At 40.4% G+C, this 26,195-nt stretch overlaps 2 protein-coding genes across 3 annotated transcripts in view; one reads left to right on the top strand and one right to left on the bottom strand.

The window, feature by feature from the left end:
* Positions 1-19,711, bottom strand: part of SPICE1 (spindle and centriole associated protein 1) — a 111,790-nt gene extending 92,079 nt beyond the window's left edge. Inside the window, exons 1-2 of the mRNA XM_012734386.1 lie at positions 19,697-19,711; positions 7,284-7,355 (exon numbers count right to left, since the gene is read on the bottom strand). Coding sequence (XP_012589840.1) covers positions 7,284-7,304 — 21 coding nt within the window. The 5' untranslated portion in view covers positions 7,305-7,355; positions 19,697-19,711. The remainder of the gene's footprint in view (positions 1-7,283; positions 7,356-19,696) is intronic.
* SIDT1 (SID1 transmembrane family, member 1) overlaps positions 1-26,195 on the top strand; it is a 76,012-nt gene that overhangs the window by 42,862 nt on the left and 6,955 nt on the right. The window contains exons 10-21 of one of the 2 annotated variants that reach the window (XM_004675212.2): positions 4,439-4,482; positions 10,570-10,641; positions 11,939-12,084; positions 12,735-12,808; positions 13,940-14,006; positions 15,339-15,412; positions 16,354-16,477; positions 16,688-16,805; positions 19,841-19,977; positions 20,600-20,708; positions 24,311-24,325; positions 25,409-25,485. In XM_004675212.2, the coding sequence (XP_004675269.1) occupies positions 4,439-4,482; positions 10,570-10,641; positions 11,939-12,084; positions 12,735-12,808; positions 13,940-14,006; positions 15,339-15,412; positions 16,354-16,477; positions 16,688-16,805; positions 19,841-19,977; positions 20,600-20,708; positions 24,311-24,325; positions 25,409-25,485 (1,057 nt within the window). The remainder of the gene's footprint in view (positions 1-4,438; positions 4,483-10,569; positions 10,642-11,938; positions 12,085-12,734; positions 12,809-13,939; positions 14,007-15,338; positions 15,413-16,353; positions 16,478-16,687; positions 16,806-19,840; positions 19,978-20,599; positions 20,709-24,310; positions 24,326-25,408; positions 25,486-26,195) is intronic. The other variant, XM_004675213.2, reaches the window with a different exon arrangement.

Below are 26,195 nucleotides of genomic sequence, written 5' to 3'. Positions count from 1 at the left end.
TGCACAGCCTTAAAGTATAATAGCCACAACTGCGTAAGCGTGTAGGGGAAAAGTAATAATTACATACAGTGAGGAAATCAGACCATGAATGATTGAGCATTTACAATGCTGTGTATGGTTTTGAGGTGTATGTTTTGAGTCTCCCTCCCTTCAGGTGGTAATACCACACCATATACACCACCAGAGCACACACAGCCCTTCCAACAGCCCGTTGTGCTCCCTTCATACTTTGTCCTCACTCCACTGTCTTTCCCTCCCCTTCTGGTCATCTCAGTTCTTCATTCAGATTTCTATTCAGATTATTGGTTTGGCTTCACTGGACCTTTCATCTGGTTTTCCTATATTCCACATATAAGAGACACCACCCAGTATTTGTCTTTCTCCTCACTAATTTCACTTAGCATAACTCCCTCCAGCTTCACCCATGGTGTTACAGATGGCAAGAGTTTTCCTTTTTAAATAACTGAGTAGTATTCATTATGTGGGCTCTCCCTGGTGGTGCAGCTGGTTAAAGCACTGCATTATGAAGCTCTCAGAAGCCACTGCAGCATGAGTTATGCTAAGTGAATTCTTGTTGGTGCAATTACAAATGGTATTGTTTTCTTCATTTCATCCCTTCTGGCTCACTGTTTGTTTATAGGCAATTGATTTTCAAGTATTGATTTTACAACATGTCACTTTGCTGAACTAATTTATTGTTTCAGTTCATTTTTTAAGGCTGTCTTTAGTGTTTTCCATGTAAATTATCACATTATCTGCATTTATGACAGTTTTACTTCTTCTTTCCCAATTTGGGTTCCTATTATATCCTCTTGCCTAACTGTTCTAGCTAGAAATGCTAATACTGTGCTGAGTGGTAGTGGTGATGAAAGTGGACAAGAGGGATTCTATTTTTAAAGAGTCTAAAGGCTCTCACAGTTTTCACTTTATGTGTTCCATGTCATGGAGAAAAGAGTTCATCTCTTTTGCCTCTCTTAGGGAAACTGTCTCTACTGTCAATGTTTTTAATAATAATAAAAAAAACATACTTCATCTTTTTAATTAGCTGGCATGCATACTAAATATACAGACAGAAAATTAAGTTAATAGCACTATATATTCTCTCTAAATTTACTATTCAGTCTACCTAAAACAGCACATTGTTTGAAATGCTGTAAGGCTCAGCTGAAACCTCACCTGCCAGTATATTTTTCTATAGTTCAATGTATATGCATAGATTATTTCCAAGTATTGACAACCTGACAATACAAATATAGAGACATAAAAACTATCTGGGCCCTCTCTGGTGGCTCAGCGGGTTAAAGCACTGCACTGAGAAGCTAAAGCCACTTCCGCATGAGTTCGATTCCCACCTGCCCCGGAGGTGACCACATGGTGTGGCAGACCACTCCTGACCCGCCCGCTGCTCCCCTCAGCAGTGTACTTCGTCGATCTGCCTGTTCTGCTCCCCAATCTGTCTCTGGTGAAGCCTCTCACCGCCCCAAGTCTCTGGCCTCTACCCCAGTTCTGTATGCATAAATAAATAAATCTTAAAAAAAAAAAACTATCTGGCTGGGAAAAGGCACAAATTGATATAAAAATAAACTACTGTATTATTTAAAAAAAACTATCTGGCATTCTAAATACTGGAACAGTCTGAGGAAAAAGGATAACTGAACTCTTCTTTCAATGTACTAGGCAGAAATAACAAAATTTTCTACAAAACCAAATAAATTCACTCCTATAGTGTAATGAAATTTGCTTGGTGAATCCCCAGTACTTTATTATTAATACCTGTGGGGTTTGTTATATATGTGTGCCATCTGGATGAAAATACCAGTGAGACATAGCTTCTGCTCTGTCTTAGGGAGTTAATAATGCAAAATGTCTTTGTGTTATATTGGCCTCAGTCTAAACATCATTACCTCTCCCCCTCCCACAATGCCACAGTCCAATTCATTCAACAAGAATTTATGGAGCCACACAGTGAATGTACAAACTCAGGACAATGCACTACATATGTATCCCCATGGTTGTTTTTCTCACCTACCTGCCAGACACTGAGTTCAATCTATATGATCCTGGATAATTGTCCTTCCATTTATTCTTGTATAAGTTATTAATCTGCATAATAATACTATCACAAAACTCCACTGGCTTACAGAAATAAGTGTTTTAAGTTTGGTCACAAATCTATGGGTTAACTAGATTGTTTGGCTAATCTGACGGCGCTCAAAGATCAATCAGTTAGAAAGTAAGCTGGAAGATAGTTCTTCTAGACTTATCTCAGTTGCACTTGGCCTCTCATCCTCCAAGTCAGTCTTATCATGGCCAAAATAGCAAAAAAAGAACAAGGCCTCCTTAATATATAGGTTCATAGGCAGAACAATATGCCCGCTCATCCTATTGACCAAAACAAGTCATAAACACTACCTACCTTACCCTAGCTTTGCAATCGGGAGTCATTTTGTTACAGGGCAGAGAGAGGGGCACCACTGAACCCCCAACCTGCCTGCTCTAAGTAGGTTCTGCCATCTGCCGCATCAAGACAAAGCATATAAGACTTTAATGAAAAGGAACTTTAATACAGTGAGTATACAATAGAGAAGGCAAAGAAATTAATTTCTAAGTCAAACACCTGAAATTACCCGTCCCCTCGTGGGCAAAAGTCCACCCAAAGGGATTGGTCCAAAGCAAGGCCTGAAAGACTAAGGCATCTTCAGGCCAGAACCCATGCAAAAGGGTCAGAAATGGCCAGACAAGTCTGGGAGGAAAAGAGCACAATCAGAATCAATATAAACACTGCAATAATCAACCTCCCCACGAGTCTCTCACCCACATGTCTTTCAACCAGTCCAGGGCCAAGAAATAAACATGGGTTCTTCACATGTCTCCCTTTGCTTCATGTGGCTTCCTTATATCTCCTTCCGGCTCTCCATCCTGTTTCCTTCTTTCTCCTTTTCTCTGCTCAGCTCCACCCTCCTTCTGGGTGGGGCAGGGAACCTGGAACTTCTGCTTTTCCTGGGGGCCACCCTGTTACAATTTAACTCCTTTCATTAAATTCAAGACCTAGCACAAATGTTTGGTAGTCTGTTCAAACAATCCAAAATATATCATCTCTTATAACTTCATATAACTGCTTGTCAGTTAATATCACTAAAATTGTTAAAATGAAACTTCACTAGATCCTCATTTGCCATCTGGTCAGGTCAAATAATAATTGCTCTCATCAATTATATTACTTGTTCATTCAACATTACTTGTTCATTCCATATTTAGCATCACCTCTTATGTGCCAGGCCCTTTCCTAGAAGTTATGATTATAGTGGTGAACAAGACAATCTAGATTACTACTTTAATAGAGCTTGCAATATACAGAGAACCATAAACCAGCAAGAAAATAGTATCAGCTAGTGAGAGGAGAAAAACAATACAATAGTATGGTAGAATGACTGGATTAGGAAAGCTATTTTAGGTTTTATTTGTTCAGCAAGGAAAACCTCTTAAAACCAAAATCTGAATGGCAAGAAAGAGCCATTCATGTAAGGATATGCAAGAAAGAGGACCCAGGCAGAGAACAAGAGCAAAGTCCCTGAGACAGAGATTAGTTTTCTGTGTCTAAGAATAAAAGCATAAAGAGATGTTCTTCTTCCAAACACACAAGAATCAGAACCCATCCAAAAATAAATTAGAGCATTGACCAAAGCACAAGCGCATATGGTCCCCAGCTTTCTTCCTTCCCTACTCCAACTTCAAAAGGGGAGCTCATTTGGGGGCAAGAGGATAATTCCCATGTGATAATGAAGCATTTCCAAGTGATAATGAAGACTAAAGTATTGATTTATGCTACTATTAAATAAACCTTGAAAACATAGCAATAAGTGAAAGAAAAAAGTCCAAAAAAAAAAAAACACCTACTTATAGTATGATTCCATTTACATGAAATGTCCAGAACAGACAGATATCTAGACACAGAAAGTAGACTGGTAGTTGTGGAGGCTGGAAGGAGCAGGGAATGGGGAATAACTACTAATGGCTTTGAGACTTTGTTGGAGGATGATGAAAATAGAGAGTTAGAAAATAGTGACAGTAGCATAACTTTGTGAACATACTAAAATTCACTGAATTGTACACCTTAAAGGGTAAGTTTTATGGTATATGAATTACATTTGAAAATAAATGAATGAGCTTATACACATGTTTTTGCCTAGCGGTGGAATTACCGGGTTCATACAGTAACTCTAATACCTAACTTTCTGAGGAGCTGCCAGACTGTTTTTCCAAAGCGGTTATCCTATTTTACAGTCCTACTAGCAATGGGCGAGGTGTCTAATTTGTCTACATCCAAAGGTTCATTTTTGAGAGATTTCAGTATACAAATCTGCAACAAAGTCCGCAGGGAACAAAGGCAAAAAGTAAGTTTCCTGTCTTAGGAGCTTGTGTATGTGCTTGTTTACAGGTTTCAGAGAAAATCCATTGATGGCAGCTTTGGTTCTAATGATGGTAAGAAAAACCCCAGTTGCAATTCAAAATGATGCTGAGTAGTGCAGCAACATCGTATTTGATACTTCCGTGTTTCTGCTTTTTGTAATTTCCAAACCCTCTGCCTAGGTTGCTTTCCCACAGGATAGTCTAAAGTGAATCATTCTACAAAAATCATACTAGTGAGTACCAAGTTTTATACATGATAAATACTGAGATACTGAGTTCACACTAAGCTTTACTAGGCATGTCCCTTATAAATGTTCTCTAGGACATAAATTTGTCATACTTATAACAAAGCTGTTTTGTAACAATAGTAAGAATTTACTTTGTCAGCTCTGATACAGAGTTTTTTTATTTTTCCCACATTAAAATAGAGCCATTATTGTTCATATATTTAGAAAACTTAAATATTTTCAGACAAGTATAATAAAAAGTCACATAACTTTGTGGATCAAAGAGTAATTGATTATTCAACCATTGCTATATGCCCTTTCCTCCATTCTGATTATTTGAACACAGGAATTCAACTTTTTGGATCCTTTTATCAAAACTTTAAAAAATGCAAATGTTCTTATTTTTGAAAGCTTAAATCAGCATGAGTTATTCAGTTCTCATAAACTGGCATAGAGAGAAAATTTAGAAAAGACATGATGAGGTAAGACTAGATTTTTAGTCACATATGGCAGATGTTTAGCTGTGTGTTTTCTACACTTAAACAGAACCCAGGGAATCTTTGAAAGACACAAAACACCCCTACCCCCACCCAGCAGGACTATTTCTCCCTCTGCTGGAGGGCTCACTTTTCCTGCCTTCTTTGACTTTTGTCTTCCTTAATGTCAGCATGTCTATTTTTCCAGCCACCCAGGCAATTTGTTCTAATAAACATTCAGCTGCTAATATAATAAGACTGTAAAGAACACCTGCTCCAGTGTCCAACAATGCCAAGTGCTTCATTCCCTTTCATTTGCCTTCTCTCAAAATCTAGTCCTTTTTCCTCCAGACCATGCTCTTATTTTAGGCCTAGATGAACTTAGAAAGCCTGATTGTTTATAATCCATTGGTCTCCCTGAATAAATGACCTGTTATTTTTATTGCTGGAGTGAAATCATTATTACTATAAAAAGGAAAATAATTTCATATTCAATAAAGTGTCCTGAACAATTTAGAATCTAGGGGACTTGTGCCAGATCACTGGCCAAGAGCAGGAGGGCTCTGAAAAAATGTGAGCTTCGACTTCACATTATCAACAGGAAAGGGAAGGAAGAAAAGAAAGAAGAGGGGAGGAAAAGAGACGGAGAGGGAGGAGAAGAGGAGGGGGAAAAAAGTATTGCTTATGATTCATGTGGCTGCAAGTAACAAAAAACACATCTCAAACACACTTAAATGACAAATAGGCTCCTTTCCCCTAAAAGTTGAGCAGAAGGGTGGGTTTCAGACAGAGTGAAGCTGTCCATCCCCTGCAATCCCCGTGGCTCTGCTTTACTCCCAGTCTATAGATAGGTCAGGTTTATGTACTCATTTTTCAAAGTCCAGAGGGAAGATTTTTTTCAGAAGTACCCAGAAGTTTTTTCTCATGTTTCACTGACATTGAGTAAATCACACACATTATTAAACACGTCACTGCAAAGGAATACATCTACCTACAGGCCACTGAAGTCTACTTGTAGAATGAAGGTGCAGTAGTCATCTCTCTCTAATACCAAAGTTTACCAAATTCAGTATCATTGACCTTACAGGTCGGTTAATTCACAGTAGTTAGAATGGCTTATCCTATATTTTGAAGGAAGATTAAGAGTACCCTTCACTTCTACCTACTAGAATTCAGTTCATGCCCAAAAGACTAGACTCCAGAGACTGTCACATGTCCCTCGAAAGGTAAGACAGTCTTCTTAACTCCCCCAGCCCTACTGAGAACCACTGACTTAAATACATGGACTTCCAGGCTCAGGTAAGGTAACCCAAACAAAACTCAGCTTCATTATTAGAATGGCTAGAGAAATTCAGCTACCTGTGAGAAGCATTCCTCACAGGCCTCTGGGACCACATGAATAAAGGTATACATAAAAGATAACTTTTTGAAGAGAGAGAGCTTGACAAGCATGACAAGTTTATACATGTAAGAACCAAGTGGCCAAAGGAATCCTCTGGATGGGAATCTCTTTCACTGGATCATCTCTTGGCAAAGAGCAGAGTCCAGAAGAAATAAGACAGAATGTGCTGAATTTGGAGGAGACAGGGCACACCAACCAGATCAGGCTCAGTGACATGGATCTCAAAGTCTAGTTCTGACTCTCCTTTTCCCCAATTTTCTTGCCCAGTTTTTTTCTTTTACATGAATTTTTTTTATATCCTGCAAAGATTAATGGCTTTCTTTATTTTCTTCCCAACTTTTGAAATAAAACATAAGACTAGTTATAAAAGGATCAATTGGTATGAAAGTGAAATTGATCAGCTTGTTCATATCATTTCTAAATCCCTCTCCAGTTTCTAACCTCCACAGTCAATGAGACTGAAGGGGGTAAAAAACTATAAATATGAAGTCCCTGAAGGATGTCATTAACATCCTTCAACAAGATGAAATTAAAATTTTCAGAAAAAGCAAGCATGAAAGCATATTCTATTCTATTTTAGTAGACAGATGGCAAAGAATTTTTTCTCAGAGAAAAACATACTGAATTCCTCAGTAAAATGAAATAATTTACAAACCTGATATATTTGCTTACTCATAGTTAGAACATGTTGGTATGTTACACAAATTAATATTTTGTGTTTAATTCTGATTTCTAAATACCACACAGTTGAATATAAATATAGCTCACCTCTGAAATCATCGATCTCATTAAAAACTTTGGAGAAAATCCTGTGGTTTTGCATGCTAAGCAGTCTTCCACCTAAGGAAAAGTAAGAGAACAGTTATTCCATGTTGGCAAGTCCCATATTTAACCTGTGCATATAAAAGTGCAGAGTGAAAACATTTTTACATGCTGACAGTTGTATTGCTCATGACATTGCTGATGTTCTCACCCATAACCAGTGGCACTGCAGGCGTCTCTAAGTGAACAGGGTCAGCAACTACATTAAGACCAGACTCTGCTCAGTCATGAACCAGACAGAGCTCAGCAACCAGTGGGACCAGTCAAATCTGAAAAGACCGATACAGCTGGCTTTTCCTAATTTTGAATGAGTTTGCTGCTAACAAAACAGTGATTGTTTTTGATTGTCCTGCTCAGATTTACGTTTTTGTTTTTTCTTTTGACTTCACACACATAAAAATATTGGTTCCCAAGTGATTTTACCTTCTGCCACAACTGAACTCAAAGCATTTTGCTATGTACACTTCTGCTTCCTTTTATCAAAGGCCTTTTGTTAACACCAAAATATCAGAAATTCTGGTTTTTATGATTTCAGTGTCATTCTTCATTTTTAACTTGCACATCATTATTTTTAAAAACTGCATCTTGAGCAAGGGACATAGGTTGATGGTTAGAATGATGGAATTTAAGCTTGAAAGGAGAAAAACATGAAAGACATGGAAATATAAAAGACTATATTGGGGACGAAGCCAATACCGTGGTTTCCAGGAGACTCCCCTCCACAAACTAGAGAGAAGATATTAACGTTACCCCACGCTAATAAGGAACCATTGGAAAACAAGCAGTAGCCCACTTAAAAGGCAAAGGTTGTGCTTTATACTTCTGTAAAATGTGTTTATTATAGTGGAGATGCAAATAAACCTCAGCTGCCTAGTCTCTTTTGCAAGATATTGTCGAGTACTACAGGAAAGTGAGTAACTCACCCACTGCCAGTTATTCATACTTTGAAGGGAAATCCCTGTATTCCTTTCGATTATGAAGATAAATTTTAACTGAAACCAATACAATGAACCACTATTCATCCACTATCTGAGTGACTCTGGGCAAATTATTTGATCTCTCAGCACTTCTCTTTTGTCCTTTAAAATTGGTGATAATAGTACACACCTCTTAGTACTGTTGAAAAATTAGAAGAGTAAACTCTTATAAAGAATTTAAAAGATGATCTGACCCAGTAAGTTTTCATTTAGTTTTAGTCCGCAGTGGTAGCATTAGTAGCAGTAAGGATAGCAACAGTAGTAATAGCAGCAGCACTAGTGGTAATGGTGGTTAACAGTTGTTACAGTAAATAATAATAGTACAAGAAGCAGCAAAGCCTTATGCCATAACTACGTTAAGTCTGTCCTATGATTTGATTAATTCTCATGAATTACTGTGCTCAATATATTTAATCCCTCCTATATAAGAATCTGAATGAAAAGCTTTGAGGCTGAATGAACATCACTGATATTTAAATATTTACATATTTATTGGTAAGCCCAAGAAAGGCCAGGGAACTTCCACTTTCTCTAAATAGCAGCAAATATAACAAGGGATCTCCATGCCTAGCGTCACCAAGGGATCTTCATTCTGGAGAACATGGTTCTGATTATGGGGTACCTGAAAGCAGCCTTGCCTACTAGGAATGCTGTGTTACAAAAAAACCTTTGGTTTTCCACCTGAGCTAACTCTTGGCTATGGTACACTGAAAGAAATTAAGACTGAAAGGTCACTGAATTCTCTCTTGTTTAAATGTTTGAACTTTCAAAATTTTAATACTCTTCTTCATGAAGTAAATGAATAGGAAATCAAAGAGTAAAAAATATATGAAGCCTCCAAAGTTGTCATGCAAATTGATTAATATTTTTAGTGCACACCAATGGAAATCAGAGAGCCAGGTAAAGAAAGCTGACTTGATAAACCATGAACTGTTTGGGAAGGGGGATGGTTCTTTTTCATGTATTATGCACTATAGCATTAATGTAAACTCTAATGAACTTTTCAGTGAAGAACTGGAAATGTGCTTGCATGAGGATTCTATAACATAAAATATCCTCAGTTATGGGTCTTCACTGAAAATATTTCCCGGCATTAATATGAGAATGATCAGTTAACTCGGACTTTGTAGTGTGAAACAAGCAGCCTAATCTCTCAAAAAGGCCATATTTTATCAAAATTCCCAACAGCCCTAGAACACCCCAAGCCTCTGACAAAGTTCAGGAGGCAGCAAAGAAACACTCTCCTGCATCTGCACAGATGAGTGTGGGTCCTGGAAATATTGTATTGTGGCCCTAAAGTCAAAGAAACTTCTTAGATACCACTGCTTATTGGTGGTTTCTGTTCTCTTTGCTCATTTCCACAAATTCTCAGCCATGGGCAAAATCAACTGGCAGTGACACTGTTGTCAATGTGGCATTAACAAATGCACAGAGAATACAGGGAGATACTGGTCTGTGATGTTCATGGTGGCGTGGCTCCAGATGACCCCAAGACCAAGAGGAATAAGACAGTGTCCTTGATATGAGAGGGACTTTATTGGAAGTTTGAGGAGCATTGTCCTAGAAGCTATTTTCTCTCACTGCCAACAGCGAATTGGCAACAGAAACATCTCTTCTACCTCGTAAATAGACCTCAAAATATCTCCTATTTCTCCCATCCTTGTTGACATCACTTATTGCTCCCAGGAGTGCAATAATTACTTTCCTGCCTGGGTTTGTCCTGCTGGTAGGCACTGCTAAACACAACAAGTAAACTTCTAAATATCAGTGCTTTAATTGTGGATGTCTATTTCTGGCAGTACTGTCAAGCAGGAATCCACCATTTCTCTCTCTATCAAATAGTAAATGATTTGGGCTGTGGACTATCTAGTCTCTATTGCAACTGCTCAACTACTCTTTGCACTGGAGTCGAAAGCAGCTCCAGTCATACCCAATGAGTGTCTGTTTCATCAGAATTTGAACTACTAACAGAACTACTAAAATGTGAACTTCATATAATTTTCACCATGTTATAAAATATTCTTTTTCTTTCGTTCTTTTTCGTCAGCCATTTAAAAACTATTCTTATGAGTTCAAGAGCTAAAAAGATGGCAGGCTAGATTTGCTCTATAGAACAGTTTGGTGACTCCTATAAGACAGCAAAAAGAAGATCAAATTTAAAATATTGTTACCTGATTACTTGAACTACCCAGAGTTGTGATCTTTGTTCTAGTAACTGAACATAAAGCTTCTGCCTTTACTTTTCTTTTTAACAGGCTCTGGAAATATGGTGGTGTCACATCCCATTGCTGCCAGTACCCCTGAAGGAAGCAATTATGGGGCAATAGGTATTTTCTACAATGAAACTATATTTGAAAGAGTTTCTTAATTCTCCAGAGAATAGGATATAAAAGCCACTAATAACTGTGAGAAGCCGCAAGGCAGTAATTACCTAAGATTGCATTTTATTTATAAGGTAAATTGGTTGGACGATGTGGAAGGTTCCTTCCATCTCTAACTTTCTCCAGTTCTATTATTCTACTTCTTGGATCTACTCGCACACCTGAACAGAGTTCCCTGCAATGGCTGCCATCAAGTCCCAAGACCTTCACAGGCATTTTTCTTATTTCCAGCCTAAGTTTAGGGCATGAAAGATGTGTTAGAATTGGACATCGACTGACCAGCTGTTTGATTCTCAGGTTTCAGTGACTGAGGGTGACCCGAAGACTAAGTCTGTGCTGCAAGTAGACACTGTTATAGCCTAACAACCTTTCATTCTGGCTAAATTCACAACCCAACCTGCTCAGTAACCCAATCACCTGGCAGCCCTGGTGTTTATGATGTGGCCAGAAAGGAACAGAATTCTTGTCTCATTAGAGCAGAATGCCTTGATGCCTCTGTGTATCTGTATGATGTTTGTGGGCCTGCAAATGGTGCCCTTAAAATGCTGGTGTAGAGCAACTGGGAATCTTGTATTCCTGCCCTATTGTTCTGTAACTTTAAGGAGCATGTGGGCTCAGTGCAAGCTACTTATTTCTGGCTCTGCGAGAACAGGGCTTTTTTTTTTTTTTTTTTGTTAAACCATCTGAATAGAAGAAATAAAGCGGAAGGTAGGCTCAGCTCATGTGCTCATCAAGCTGAACAAATTCCCATCTGCTCTAGGAAAAATTCACAGGAACACAAGGATTCTTCCTGAGAATGTTATTTTCATTATGTAATCATAGATACAGCATGTGGGAGATTTCTGTGTATAAATACTTAATCCATAAAAAAGTATATGCTTACACAGACATGTGGTAGATGCTACGTGCATATGTATATTTATGTATTTATGTTCATATTTTAAAATATGACACATGGAATACAGGAATTATCTAATTTTTGTACCAAATAGTTAACAGAGCAGGTGCCTTTATATTCTTTAGAGGTATTCAGCCTTAGAAATACATTATTTCAATATAAAAATAGGAGAAAAGGAGAATTAAAACCTACTGAGAGAGACTGAGAGGAAGACCGTGTCCTGTGGGGAGGAGTTCTTACCAACACAGCATTTTCAAGTATGAATCAGCTCTGTGAAGTTTACAGAGTGGGATGGGCTCCCTGAGTTCTTCCTGGCTTTTGAAGGGAGACAGTTTTCTATTTCAGATGAATCAAGCTCCAGTCCTGGGAGGCAGATGTCCTCCTCTGATGGTGGGCATGGAGGCCAGTCGGACACAGACAGCTCCGTGGAGGAGAGTGATTTTGACACCATGCCAGATATTGAGAGTGATAAAAACATCATCCGGACCAAGGTACCTCTGCCTGCCCATATTCTTCTGGATGGTAGCCACATTAAGTTCAGCAAGGCTTCAGTTTCCTTCCACAGGACTTTTAGATAAAACATAGCAACAGGCTAAAAGCAATCCTCTGTTAATTAGCACTTCTTTCTGGATGAAGAAAGTGAGGGCATTAAAGAGAAGGGAGCATGAAACACTCTCAGGGTCCTAAATGCCTGACCGTGGACAACAGGAGAAAGGGATGCACCAGATGGAAGAAAAGCTTCACATGAGGTTATATCTGGGGAAACTAACTGGCTCTGTATGTATCATCCTTCAAGAGTAAAGGCTATTTCCTTCTGGCAGATACTTGTTATAGGTGTTATATATAGTGAGGGACATATAGATGGCCTCAAAGTCTGAACCCTGTACTTCAAGAACCACATAATACACACACCTGAAAATGGGGAAATGTTCATTTCTGAGTTACAAGAAAATTCCTTGAAGCTTCCCACATTAGTCAGTCTTTAACATCCCAAGGGAAACACACTGGGACTCTTAACGAGGCATTCTAGCAAAAGCAAATTAAAAGAAAAACCTTGTTAAATAATTTTAATCCCTAGTGAGAGATTAACTTGAAATTTGTAAAGTTCTCCTTTGCGCTCTCTCTCTTTTTTTCATCCTAGATATTCCTCTACCTGTCAGATCTGTCCAGAAAGGACCGGAGAATTGTGAGCAAAAAATATAAGATTTATTTTTGGTGAGTCAGTGACCAGCAGGACCACGGTTCTTTTAAGTAATAAAATGAGCTTTCTTTGTAAAAGCCACAATCACTTTGTCACAGGTTTCAACGTCTAATGAGCACAGATATAGGTGTTTAAAGGAACCATGTCACTAGAAAACTGGCCTTAAATTATATAAATACAGGGCTCTTCCTGGTGGTGCGGCAGGTTAAAGCACACATTATGAAGCTCACCAAAGCCACTGCAGCACGAGTTTGATTCCTGGCCAGGGAGCTCACCCACATGGCGCAGCAGACCTCTCCTGACCCGCCCACTGCTCCCCTCAGCAGTGTACTGTCAGTTGGCCTGTTCTGCTCCCCACTCTGTCTCTGGTGAATCCTCTCACCACCCCTGCACTTCTGACCTGTGCCCCAGTTCTATATGTATAAATAAATAACTTTTTTTTTAATTATATAAAGTAAAAATTTCAACCTTTAGGGAACACAGTAATTCTTCCAGAAAGATAACACTAATGTGTGCACACTAAACTGCAGCCATTTACTGTGCTCCACACCAGGTCTCATTCTTGGAAAAAGCCCAATGATTCAGGGCCTAGTGGTCTAGAGTGGAAAACACCCTGAGAGAAGATGTACCCCTAGCCAGAGACCGGAGATACAAAGGTCAAATGTACAGGGGCAGCCTCTTCCCCAGGACTTGTCCCTCAGACATGCTGACACCTTTGACAATTCTTCCCATCCCTTTCTCTTCAAGGTTGCCCTAGTATTAGGTGACTGCTAGTAGAGAGAAGCGAGGGACAATGGTGGCCTCAGGGAATCTCATATTGGGACCATCTTTGGGGAGTAAGATGTAACTAATCTAAGGGAGCCACATCCTCTTCAGGGGATCCAGCCCTTGTTGCTTACATTCTGGTGTCAATTTAACAACATCCTAAAGAGATAGGCACTCAATAATAATTTGTTTAACCGGAAGGAAGTATTAGCTGCACTGTTTTGCCAGTGATTGTACCAATGTAAGACTGGGGCTTCTAACTATTTTTGTGAGTTAACTAGGAAGTTATCAGGTGAGAGAACTCTTGTGGGGAAAATAAATGAACAGAGTCCCACTGTTAATTTAGAAATAATTTTTTCTGGTTCTCTCTGCCTGCTTAGGAACATCATCACCATTGCTGTGTTTTATGCACTGCCTGTGATTCAGCTGGTTGTCACCTACCAGACAGTAAGTGCCTCCCCCATCCCGAGAAGCCTAGCTGTCACTCTGCAGGGGAGAATATTTGCTGTGTCTTACAGAGGAGGGTATAATTTGGGATGAATCCAAGTATCTTGCCATTTCATTCCCTGCTGGACATCTCCATTGCTTCATCTTTGACTGACCTTTAAATCTACTTCCCAGTTGCTTTATCACAGAGAGACCTGGGACCTCTAATCTGAAGTCATTATTTTTACTCATTTAGTCATCATATCTATCAACTGCATCAGCTATTTACCAATCTGAGCTTCTAATCACCACAGGATAATGAATTTTTAAAGAGCCTTCAGACCAAAACAAACAAATGAAATGTTTAATTTAGCCAGTACTCGCACTGAGGGTATTTTTTTTTTAAGTAAAAAGAGCTTTACAAAACAAATTAAATATTAAGAAAATATAAAACAAAGAAAAAACAGTAATTAAAACAATCTGAAAAATCCCCACTCTTCCTAGACATTGAGGGTCCAAGAAATGACCTTTCCTAGGATTTATTTAATATGAGAAAGCCATCTCAGAATAACATAGGACCATAGGTTCTCAAACTTTGTATGCATTAAAACTACCTGGAGAACTTTAAAACCCCAGTGTCCAAGCTGTACCCTACATAAATTGGGCAGAGTCTGAGAGTAAAAGCAGGCTTCAGTATTGACTAAACTCATTGTTATTCCAATTCTCAGGCAACTTTGAGTCAGTGGCCTCATAATATTTAGCCAACCTCATACATATGTGACGATTTCATGAGGTTTGAGCCCCACTCTTTATAATCTGAATATTCTCTGAGTACATCTCTGCCAAAAGACATACCTGTGTTGTAGTCTGGCAAGGTTCTAATGTCAGAAATGGAGATAAATATGGAAAACTGACACATCTCCTCCCACCTGCCTATCCTGTGGTTATCCTGTTCACCCAGCTCCAGGCCCTCCCAACAATCATCTAGAAAACAGGACATATCACAAGAGTCCTAATAGGAAAGTGTCAATGCTGGCATCCTTTCATACCTCCTTAATAATGAGAATAAAGAAAATGTACTGCATTGAATTCCACTTTGAGGTCACATAATGAGAGACATAGATTATTTCAATTCAAAGCAAGATGGTAGCATTTAAAGGTCATGTGCTGATGATGTGCAAAGCACAGCTAATGGGCAGATAATGACCCAGCCCTTGCTGAGAAGGTGCCCTGGTTACACTGTCAATTGCTGACAGTATGTTGCTGTGAGCTGTGTCCGGTATTTATGACTTCAGACTAGGTTCAGATGACAAAGAAAAAATCCATCTCCTCTTCTTGCTCTCAATTTTACAGGTAGTAAATGTCACTGGCAACCAGGACATCTGCTATTACAACTTCCTCTGTGCTCACCCCTTGGGGGTCCTGAGGTAAGTTCAGTTTTCTGGTTGCTCATGTGGCATTTAGCAATGCCTTAGTGCATAACGTTTAATTTCAGTTTTTAAAGATACTAAAAACAACTGTGGGAGATGACCCCAGTCAAGAGTAAAAAGGAATGATTTCAAGAAGTTGAGACCAGGTATGTTTCTCTTGCTTCTATGTGTGGGGCCTCTGGAAACATTCCTAAGAATAATTTGCTGAGGAGAGGGCAGGAATGTTTTGTAAAATATCAGGTCCCAACTGTGACAACACTTGCCCATGGTCATGAGCTGTTCATACAGCCAATCCACTATACAACCTCATGCGGTGAATATATTCATGCTAACCCCTTTTTTAGAGGAACACACTAAGGCTTGGAAGTTTAAGGACTTGCCTATTAATGAGCGTGGCTCTGCACCCCAGGCCTGCTGCCTCCTAGGCCATGCTGCAGCCACGGGAACAGAAGTGCACAGAGCACAATGGTGAAGTGCACAGAGCATTTACCTGGCTGCTGAGAATCTGGCTTCTTTTCCAGAACCGAACCAGCCTTTGTTTCCTGAAATAAAGCGCCTTGGTTAGGTCCAGCTGACATTTATCCTGAAATTCAGTCACACCACTAAATACTAATACAAAGCATGGGTCTGTCGGCATCCACAGTGGCAGTGTAGCTGAAACACTTTCCCCTCCCTGGCACAACTCACTCTCCTGGCATGGCAGTGCCGTTGGGATGAGAGAGGCCGAGGTGAGTGTTAGGGAAGCAGAGCAGGCACCTGGAGAGGAAATGGAACAGGCTAAGCATCCTGAAGTGAAGTGATTAAGCTAGAGAGGATTTCTGATGATAGGCTGTTCCTGACAGCTTATGAAAAGGTTATGGGCGCTAAACACGGATGCTGAACTCATTCACTATTGAAAGGCATTTATTGACTCTTGTGGCTTCTCGCTGGTTCTTTAGTGCCTTCAACAACATCCTCAGTAACTTGGGCCATGTGCTTCTGGGCTTCCTTTTCCTGCTCATAGTCTTACGCCGGGACATTCTCCATCGAAGAGCCTTGGAAGCCAAAGACATCTTTGCCATGGTGAGAAGAGTGTGGGTAAATTGGAGGTGGACGCTTCAGAAGGATTATGGTTCCAGAGAGGATCCATGGGGAGGGACGACATCAGGTTTGAGAGTGCGACAACAGATTGTGTGTAATGAGCCACAGGAGACCAGAAGCCTGGGTTTCCAGATTCTGTGGCTATGTCACTGATTGGTATCTTTCTACTGACGATGCTTTCTCCTTTTTCAGGAGTATGGGATTCCCAAACACTTTGGTCTCTTCTATGCTATGGGCATTGCATTGATGATGGAAGGTGTGCTCAGTGCCTGTTATCATGTCTGCCCTAATTACTCCAACTTCCAATTTGGTAATTAAAATTTACAGCAGTTACACAGACTTGAGTTAGAGTCTTACACTAGGACCCATTCCAAAATACTAAAACAGTGTCTGGAAAAACTAAATGACATGTTATGTGAGCTGAAGTTGTTAGGGGGAGAGGGTGTCCTGAGGGAACTCTGCAGAGTTTTCTGGACTCCACCCCTTACTCCAGTCACTGAAACTACAACTCCCAGCAACACTAAGGGGAGAACTGTGAGGACCCAAGGGCAGAGCTAAGCAGGCATTCTGGGACTTTTGGGAATACATAAGGGAGCCATGTTAGATGCTCTCTCTCTGGACCATGTGGCTGGTGCTTGGCTCTTGATGAGCTATCAGTGTGTTATTGGAGTTCCAAGTCAGCAGAGCTGGTAGGATGTTGTAGTTAACTTGTATCTCTCTCTTTCTTTCTCTCTCTTTCCCTGGGTTGTACCATTTCCTTTCCCCTTTGTAAATACCCCCATTATTGGCCCTTTGTGTGTGCCTGCAGTACAATGGAATTTTAAGCATGTAGGTGAGGACCCACAGACAGGCAGCCCAGTTCACAGTGGATTGATGTGTAACAAAGTGATCTGATGGCACCTCACCACCCATCATGGTTTCTTCGTGTTGTACATTTATTGTCCTTGATCACCTTTTGAATCAGAAGACACTCAGACATTGAATGTGGACCGTATGGTGAGACCTGAAGGTGTCAGATTAGGCAGCAAGCCAGACAGAATCCACCAATAGATATTTGGAAAGATCCCACCATATAACGGGGCCTGATGTAGCAGTTAAACTGCTTTGGGATACAAGTACTAGAAAATTCACTTCAAATTGGCTTAAATAATAAGAACATTTATCAGCCGGCTGATTGAGCAGACAGAGGAGGAAAGTGGCTGGTTATCTGGTCACAGTGGCTCTGTGATCCCGTTGTTTGTGCTCAGCCTGTATTTTGATTTAATCCTCAGGCTATCATCCTTCATGTGGCAAAAATAACTGTAGCAGGTATTAGTTTCCTATCTCCACCCCATGATGAGGCAGCAAACTGGGTTGCAGGTGGCTTCATGGAGAAGCAAGGACATTTCTGTTATAAACCACCCGCACCCCCCAAGTACGACCCTCCCATACCATAATAGCTTAAACAGTGATGAGCCCACCCCGGAGTGCTTTCCTAAGTGAGGGTTAAGTCAGGCCTAAGTTACTATGCCAACTATAGTGGCAAAGAGGTGGGAGTATCTTTAGACCCATGAGATCCATTATTGAGACAGGGGCAGAGTTCGCTTTCCTGAAGCAAACAGGCTAGACAAGAGTTCCTTTCTGAATTGAAAATGGAACTAAGATATTTTCTTTGTATTGCTGTTAGGGAGGAAGGGAATTGCTGAGATTTATAGTAAGCAATTAAAAATGTCCTCCACTCTCAAGGATAAAGATTTTTAAAATAAGTCATTTTTATGTTTGTGCTCTGGCCTAACTCTGACCACAGAAATTCTTTCACATTTTACATTTTTTTAATTAGAAAATATTTCAATATAGAAAATTATAGCGAACAAAGACATTTACCAATCAGAATAAAGAAATACCAATATTGAAAAATATTTGCCTTAAATGTAAACAGAATGAAGGTTTCTTAAAATATTAAAGGTGGATCTACCATGTGACCCAGCAATCTCACACCTAGGTGTCCACCCAAAGAATGCAAAAACACTAACTGGAAGGGATATACACAGCCCTGTGTTCATTGCAGCACTACTAACATTAGCCATGCAATGGGCAGAAGAGAGAATTAGGAAGACGGACAGATGAGTAAATCAGGAAGATATATACACTGGAATACTACTCAGCTATTAAGAAAGATTAACTCCTACCATTGTGCTAAACAAAATAAGTCAGAGGAGAAAGACAAACTCTGGATGGTGTCACTTTTTGTGAAATATAGAGGAACAAAGCCAAATCAGTAACAAACCCGGGATATCTGCCTACAGATCTGAGGGTACCAAACAGGGAGGGGAGTGGAAAAGAACACAGGGAGTCAAAGGACTGTGGTGGCGCACTGTGAGTGTCTTCGTGGTGGCTGTGGTATGGTCACAACACTGGAAAGGGCTAGCCTGTATCTCTGAGTCATATACAATGATGTAAACCAGTGTTCTCCCAATTACAAATTAGTAGTAGTTCCTTTAAAATTCTTGTTAAGAAATAAAACATAGTGTAAGTGTGAGGTCCTGTTTTGCTTTTGTATTTTAATTACATTACTTCTTATTGAGGTAGCAGTGGTTTACAACACTGCGTATGAATTAGGGGTACAGGTTCATACCGCTTCAGATATCTGATACCCCCCATACCCACCACCAAAGCACCATCGTTCTCCAGCCCATGGGGCCTCTACCTCATTTGTTCCCCATCCCCAACCCATCAGCCCTGGAAGTGAAGTCTCATTTCGAACTGCTTTCCAAATTTATTCCCCTCTCTCCTTTCCTACAGCTATGATTAATTTGATATTTATCTTTCCCAATTGCATTTATGGCTTTACTACATCTGTAGTAAACAAATATTAATTTATCACAGTGTTCTATAACCTTTCAACCATGAATAACATCTTTTACAGATGTAGCAACCATTTTCTATCCCTAGATTATAAAGCTCTATGAGCAGTAGTCAATGTGGTTATATCTCAGGATGCTGAGAAGACCCTCCTATACCTACCTAGGATTATATTTATTGTCATACCACCTTAAATGTCATCACTATGGATTCTTTCATTATGCCTTTTGAATACCAACATTTAAATGCAAATCCCCCTGCAGTTATTTACTGTAGCATCAGATGGTTTTCTTCTGTGGTGAGGAACAGCCTTGGCAGGGTTTAGAACTGGAGTAGGAGGGACCTGCCTAGAGAACGTACCTGGGAAGGGGAGCAGACTGGAGGTCTTCATAATCTGGGGGCAGTAAATAATCCATGGCCTGAAGGGCGGGGCTTACTGAGGCTGGAGAGAATCTGTGTGGGAGCTGTTGGGTCCTGATGCCACACTCCTCCTTGTGCCCTCAGACACCTCCTTCATGTACATCATCGCCGGGCTCTGCATGCTGAAGCTTTACCAGACCCGCCACCCAGACATCAACGCCAGCGCCTACGCCGCCTACGCGTCCTTCGCGGTGGTCATCACGCTCACCGTCCTTGGAGTGGTGCGTCCTTCCCCAGCCTCCAGCCCTGCTTTCCAATGCGCCTTCTTGGGAGGTTTTATGTTATTTGTTTTTTGGACATCAAATGAACAGGTTAATCGATAGTTCTTGACATACTCTCAAAATAGGTCCATCATCGCATTTTATTTATGAAGTAATTATTTTTAGTAGTGGAATAGGTACCAATAAAAACATCCTGGAACTTTTTAATCTAAGGGATGAGACATATGTGAGACTGGACTAGAAATGCACAAGCTGATTATAGCAACTGACTTAAAAAAAAAAAAAAAAGCAGAAACCTCTTTCCAACTCCAGTGTAAGTTGTCTTCAGTTCTTGGAAGAGCATTATAAACCAACCCTCCTCCCCATCCCTTCATCCCTTCATCATTATTGGTTGGCTGCCTCATTCATTTCTTTCCATTTCCATTTCCATTTAGTGGTGCAGCCTTCTTTTTCTAGCTCTGAGTGCAGTAAGATCCCGGAGTACTCAGACGAGGGGACCAAAACAAAAAGCAGACCAAAATATAGTCAGGTTTCTGACTCCTGCATAAACGAGAAGCACAACACTTTTAGTAAGTTCTCTGGGGGAAATCACAGATGAAGGTAACTTCCATATTTCATCTAGGTTTTTGGCAAAAATGACGTGTGGTTCTGGGTCATCTTCTCTGCAATCCATATCCTGGGCTCTCTGGCTCTCAGCACCCAGATCTACTACATGGGCCGTTTCAAGATAGGTGAGTGACTTGCTACTTGTTACTAAACACACTGATGAATTCACCCTGAGAAAGGAAAGCCTTGTCTTCACTTATTCTAAATGGAAGTGTTACTGGTCATCATAAACACACATTTTGAACTATGCATGTGTTTGACTGCATATATTCTCCCCAAGACCTTCCTCTCTCTCAGGATTCTCTTATCTCCAAATATGTTTCCAACCACTTAGCATATTAAGCTTGCCATACCTCAGAGCTGAAGCAACTCCGAGGCCCCAACCCTCTGCAATCCCCTAAACTTCGAAAATCCATCTGCAGAATGATATGGAGAAATAGTTTTGGTTTCTAGCATTGAAAAGGAACATTTCTCTAGCCATGTTAAATGGTCATCAAGAATGACTAGTACATTATTTTCAAATTCTAGGAATTCTTCTGAGGCCAACTTATCAATCTTGGAGGCAGGACACTTGGTAGTCAGTTGTTAATATGGGCGCAAGTTTAGTCCACTTTAGAGCATTTAAATTTTACCAGTTATTTACCACGCCCAGGAAATCAGATTTATGTATTGTTTTGTATTGCCTAAGAAAAATCACTACACAGGAAATCCTCACTTAACAGCATCAGTAGATTTAGATACTGCAACTTTAAGAGAAACAATGAAAAAGACAACAAAACCAAACCACAGGCTGATATAAACAAACGCTAAGTCTTGTACAGCATATTTCTGGTCACAAAAAAAAACATAGCCGAACTGCTAAATAAGGACCCCAAACACGTCTAACATTAAACAACAAATTGTATTTGCATTTTTCAAGCTGCTTATCCTAGTTCTGGGCAGAGAATGACTGGAACCTAGGAGCCCAACTGGGTAGTTTGGGGTGCAAAGTGGAAGCCAATCCCTGGGATTGCACTGCAGTCACTCCTAGAACAGTTTGGACACACCACTGAACCAAATCTGCCTATCTGTGGGATATGGGAGGAAACTTGGGAAAACCCATACAGATAGAAGCATGCAAACGCTTATGCAAACAGTGTTCCCTGTCAGGAATCCATTTTTTTCCTCATCAACTTTATAATGAAATGACTAAAGCTGAATGAAACATAGTCACGAAAGGGCTTGCTGTGTATATACAAAGGCTCTCTTCTTTGGCTTTTGCAGAGCCAAAAGCATGACCCAAATAAAAAACTGCAGACCCTATGCATCAAATTTAACATTTTAAAGCAGACAAAAGACTACTATGGGAGCGGAAGGAAGGACGGGAAACGACCAGCAAACATAAATTAATATGCCCTCATTACAACCCAGAAGGTCTCGGTTCAAATGTCTCGTCCCTCAGAACTTTCCAGAACACTGCTGTACCTGGGGACGCTGGTCCAGGCCCGCCCCTCCTCTCTCCCGTGCTCCGTCCACCTAGGTGTTGGGACTGCCAGTTCTCACCGCGAGCACCCCCGACCCTTGCACGACTTCTGGGTGGTTTCGCCGTAAGCAGTTTCGTCACAAGTGTTTTCCCCACAAATATTTGCACCTAAAAACATTTTCGCCACATAAATAATAGGCCATCGGGCAACTTTGCTACAAAAGAGAATAAAATGAAAATAAAAGCAATTCGTTCAAAAGGACACGATGAAACATGATTTTTTTCCATGTGTGCGTGAAGTCAGAGCAACACGGCACGAAGAACTTTCTTCTGCGGCTTGTACCTAAAATACTTGTCTTCTCAGTCTTTTGCTTGTTCATGGTATTCCATACTTTTTGCATTTTTTAGTCATCCAACTTACTGGAAAATGTGGAATCAACGGGTGGCAAGTCAGATCGCATACTACTTTGAAAACAAACTAAAAGCTAACTTAAATACGGTAAATAAAGTTGGTGAAGGCAGCAGATAGGTTCAGCGGTGAAGAAACGAAAACAAACCGTGAAGATTAACATAACCAGCCTGCCTCCAAATCACCCCTGTGGAAACATCATTAGTCAGTGGTGCAGAAGGTTTAGTAGGACATTCTGTTCGTGCCCCATCCTCCAGACTCAACAAAGAATCGAGTCACACAAACTAAACTTTCAAAAGGAAAGTGATTTGGAATAATATTGCTCTGAGTTCTTCCAGAGTTAAAAAAAAAAAAAAAATCAACCTGAATACAGATACATGTAATGCCAGCAACCACTAATAAATAGAAGAACTTTTAATATATTTAAATCAGCTTTGCTTCAATTTTGCAATACTGAATTCATTTGCCTTTTTTTAAAAAAGAGAAGTTTGTATTATGTTATCACCTTGTAACAGTTTACCAGGGGTCCCATCAAGAAAAAAAAAGCCCCACAACAAAGTAAGCAGGAATTATTTACGCAAGGATTATGCATAAATCATGGGAGGGCAGAGAAGAATGAAATGTGACACTTGGGGCTTGAAGCATAGAAGCATTTGCTATCCATATGAACAGGACAGGAAGTGGCTACCAAAACATGGGAAGAGAGTATAGAGAGGAAGTCCCTGGGAAAGGAGCAGTGACCTTTGCTTGTCAAGCATGCCAGGGGCCAGCGGGAGCAACCTCACAGATTGGGCACTAGGCAGATAAAACACTGAGTCCTCTCTACTTACGCTTTCCCTCCATCTCCTGGTAGGGATTCCTGTTGTCCAAATCCACGGGCACTGAGGAAATCCATAGATTACTTCCATATAGTCATACCTGGCCCTGGCTGGGCCAGACAGGGGAGGGGGAAAGTGAAGATAGTTCAGCTGAATATATTCAGTTTCTGTGCACAAGGAGACATCTCCAAGACTGGTGCTTCCCAATCTGGTAAAGATTTTTTTTCTTTATAATATAATAGTTTATTTTTACATCATTTTGTACATTTGCTTTTTTATCATCTCAATTGTAATCCCTGTGGGTTTCCCATCACCAAGTCACCCATGTACCATCACCATAGTCCCGTGCACTTCCCTCACCCCCACCCCCATTTTTGATCCCATTCCCCATTCCTCTCCCACAAAATGTCTCTGGTATATGGCTGTTCATTATTCTTATTATTTTCTTGCCTGGTCCACTATACTCCTGCGAAACCATCCAGTATTTTTTTTTTTCTTTCTGGCTTATTTCACTAAGCATGATCTTTTCCCAATCTGGTAAAGATTTTTAAGAGTCAAAAGTGAAATTGTTATGCAGGAAGCTGGATTAGAACTGTTTCTGGAGACATACCCCTGGCCCTTTCTCAACTCACATACCTCTTTCTCTGTGACTCCCAGACTATACCTGGAAATAAACACAGAAAGGGAAGGCAGAATGCTTCATAAGAAGAACAGGAAAACATGGAGCTAGTTGCTGAGGTCACAACTCTGTCCCTTGCTACCAGAATCACCCAGGTGGACATTAAGTTGGAAGTGGTACACAAAAGTAGCCAGGGGATGAGCGGGGAAGTATGATTCACTCTTAGGAAAAATAGCCTTCTAGATGTTTGAGGCAGGCAGAAATTTTCGTGTTCTTTGTGATGAACAGACAGGACTTTTATAATTTGAAAAAAAATAAGACATTTGTTTTGAGAAAAACTTTAATGGCCACAGTTTACCTGTATGATTACTTTCTTACAATATTTTTTCTTATTTCTCCTCTGCTTCCCACTGATTCAGATGTGTCTGACACAGGTAAAGTTCAGTCACCCTTCCCAGGGTTCCAGATTGTTTTCGTAGCCAAGTGCCTGTCTATTCCAGCTCTGCTCCATGCTCACACACCCTTGCAGTTGGGCAGGCTCAGTGAGGGGCGGGGAAGCCAGAGGCCCAAAGGCAGGATGGCCTACAGCCCAGCCAGCACTGTATCCTTCTCAGTGATTGCCTGGACAGCGCCTCCATTTAGTCCAGTGAATGCTGTTGAGTTGACCCCAGAGGGAAGCTCTAACGAACATTCAATACAAAGCTGGGTCCACCGCCGAAATGCTTGCTTTGGGCAGACCCAGCCTGTGTGTAATGGGCTCACGACCAGTCCCACCTGAGAGCCTGAGCCTTCATCTAGGTATGACACAGGGGCGTGGGCTGTGTTATACCATCCTTTCTCATTTTCCTTTTAGAAAGCTATTTTTTATTGAAGTAGCATTGCATTCTAACATGAAATAAGCTTCAGGTATATATCATTAGGAGTCAACATTTGCATGTACTACCTTAAATTCACCACTAAAAATCCACCTACCATCCTTTTGAAGGATTGCATTTTTCTTAATCTTTCCTATATTTAATTCCCCATCTTCACTCAATTCCTTTGATTATAGTTTCAGAACATGTTTAGGCTTCAGAAGTGCTTCATAGATCCCAGGATCATGAAGTTCAGTTCTCACTGTAATCATATTGAGAAGTACTCAAACTTTTTCAAGCTAATATTTCCCATCCTCTAAGTTGTAAAGGGGATTTGAGGGGCCCACACCATCTCTGTTATAAAGGAAATGCCACTGGAATAAAACGGGAAACTTGGCTGAAGAGTTAGCCAGTCACCCCACTTCTTCTGCGCACGCCTGCCTGTGATGTTCTAGCTTGCCTTTCTGCCCCATGATGCATGGATATGCTAACCCCTTCTCAGAAAGCACATGTGGCTGTCAAATCACACTTTCATTAGGTGCAAAGCACCTTTTTAATAAAGTGGAGATGAGTCAGCCTGGTCCCCAGTGCTTGGGGGCATATGAGGCTATTCTCTAGTATCTCTGAACAAATCTTCTCATCATGCTATCATGTCATCAACAGATTTGGGGATCTTCCGAAGGGCAGCTATGGTGTTCTACACGGACTGTGTCCAGCAGTGCAGCCGGCCTCTGTACATGGTATGTGTAATTCCTTGGGCTTCTCCCAGAGAGAAGAGAAAGAGTAGGAGGGGCAGGCTTGGGAGTCCACTCAGAATCTCCAAATCCAGAGGACCAGATGGCCCAGGGTGGATGAAGCCTAGTTAGTGGAGAGAGAAACACATTGCACTCTTCTTTTTACCCTCAAAATATAAGCTAAGGTGATTCCATTTTGCACATGAAATATTGCTAATATATGAAGAAAAAATACACTTTTATACATACAAATTAAACCATGTTAATTGCTATCAGGAAAGATCAAGACAGGATAAGCCCATAAATCATCATCCAAAGAAGAATGATGACTTGACTTATAGAATTGAAATAATTAGATCTATTAAAAATTACACAGAGTAGGACATATAAAATAGATTGTCCAAGCAAACATATGGCCAATTCAATCACTGGCATCAGGATTTACACGTATCACTCTACACATTTGTTTGATTTGTATACATTGTTTTTAGAACAGATTCGTGTTCACAGAGAAATTGAACAGAAAATACAGAGATTCCCCATATCTCCCTTCTCCCCACATGCACAACTTCTCCTCCAGTACTCCTGATCAAACTAGTACCTTAGCTGTTGTTTATGAACCTACATTAATAGCTCATAATCCTTCAAAGTCAATGACCTACATCACTGTTCACTCTTGGTGCTGAGTTTTGACAACTTTATAATGCTATGTATCC

This window comes from Condylura cristata, unplaced genomic scaffold (assembly GCF_000260355.1).
Source record: "Condylura cristata isolate star-nosed mole 26May11 unplaced genomic scaffold, ConCri1.0 scaffold00003, whole genome shotgun sequence".
Lineage (NCBI taxonomy): Eukaryota > Metazoa > Chordata > Mammalia > Eulipotyphla > Talpidae > Condylura > Condylura cristata.
Note: the sequence above shows the minus strand (reverse complement) of the source record. Positions and strands in the feature narration are given on the sequence as shown.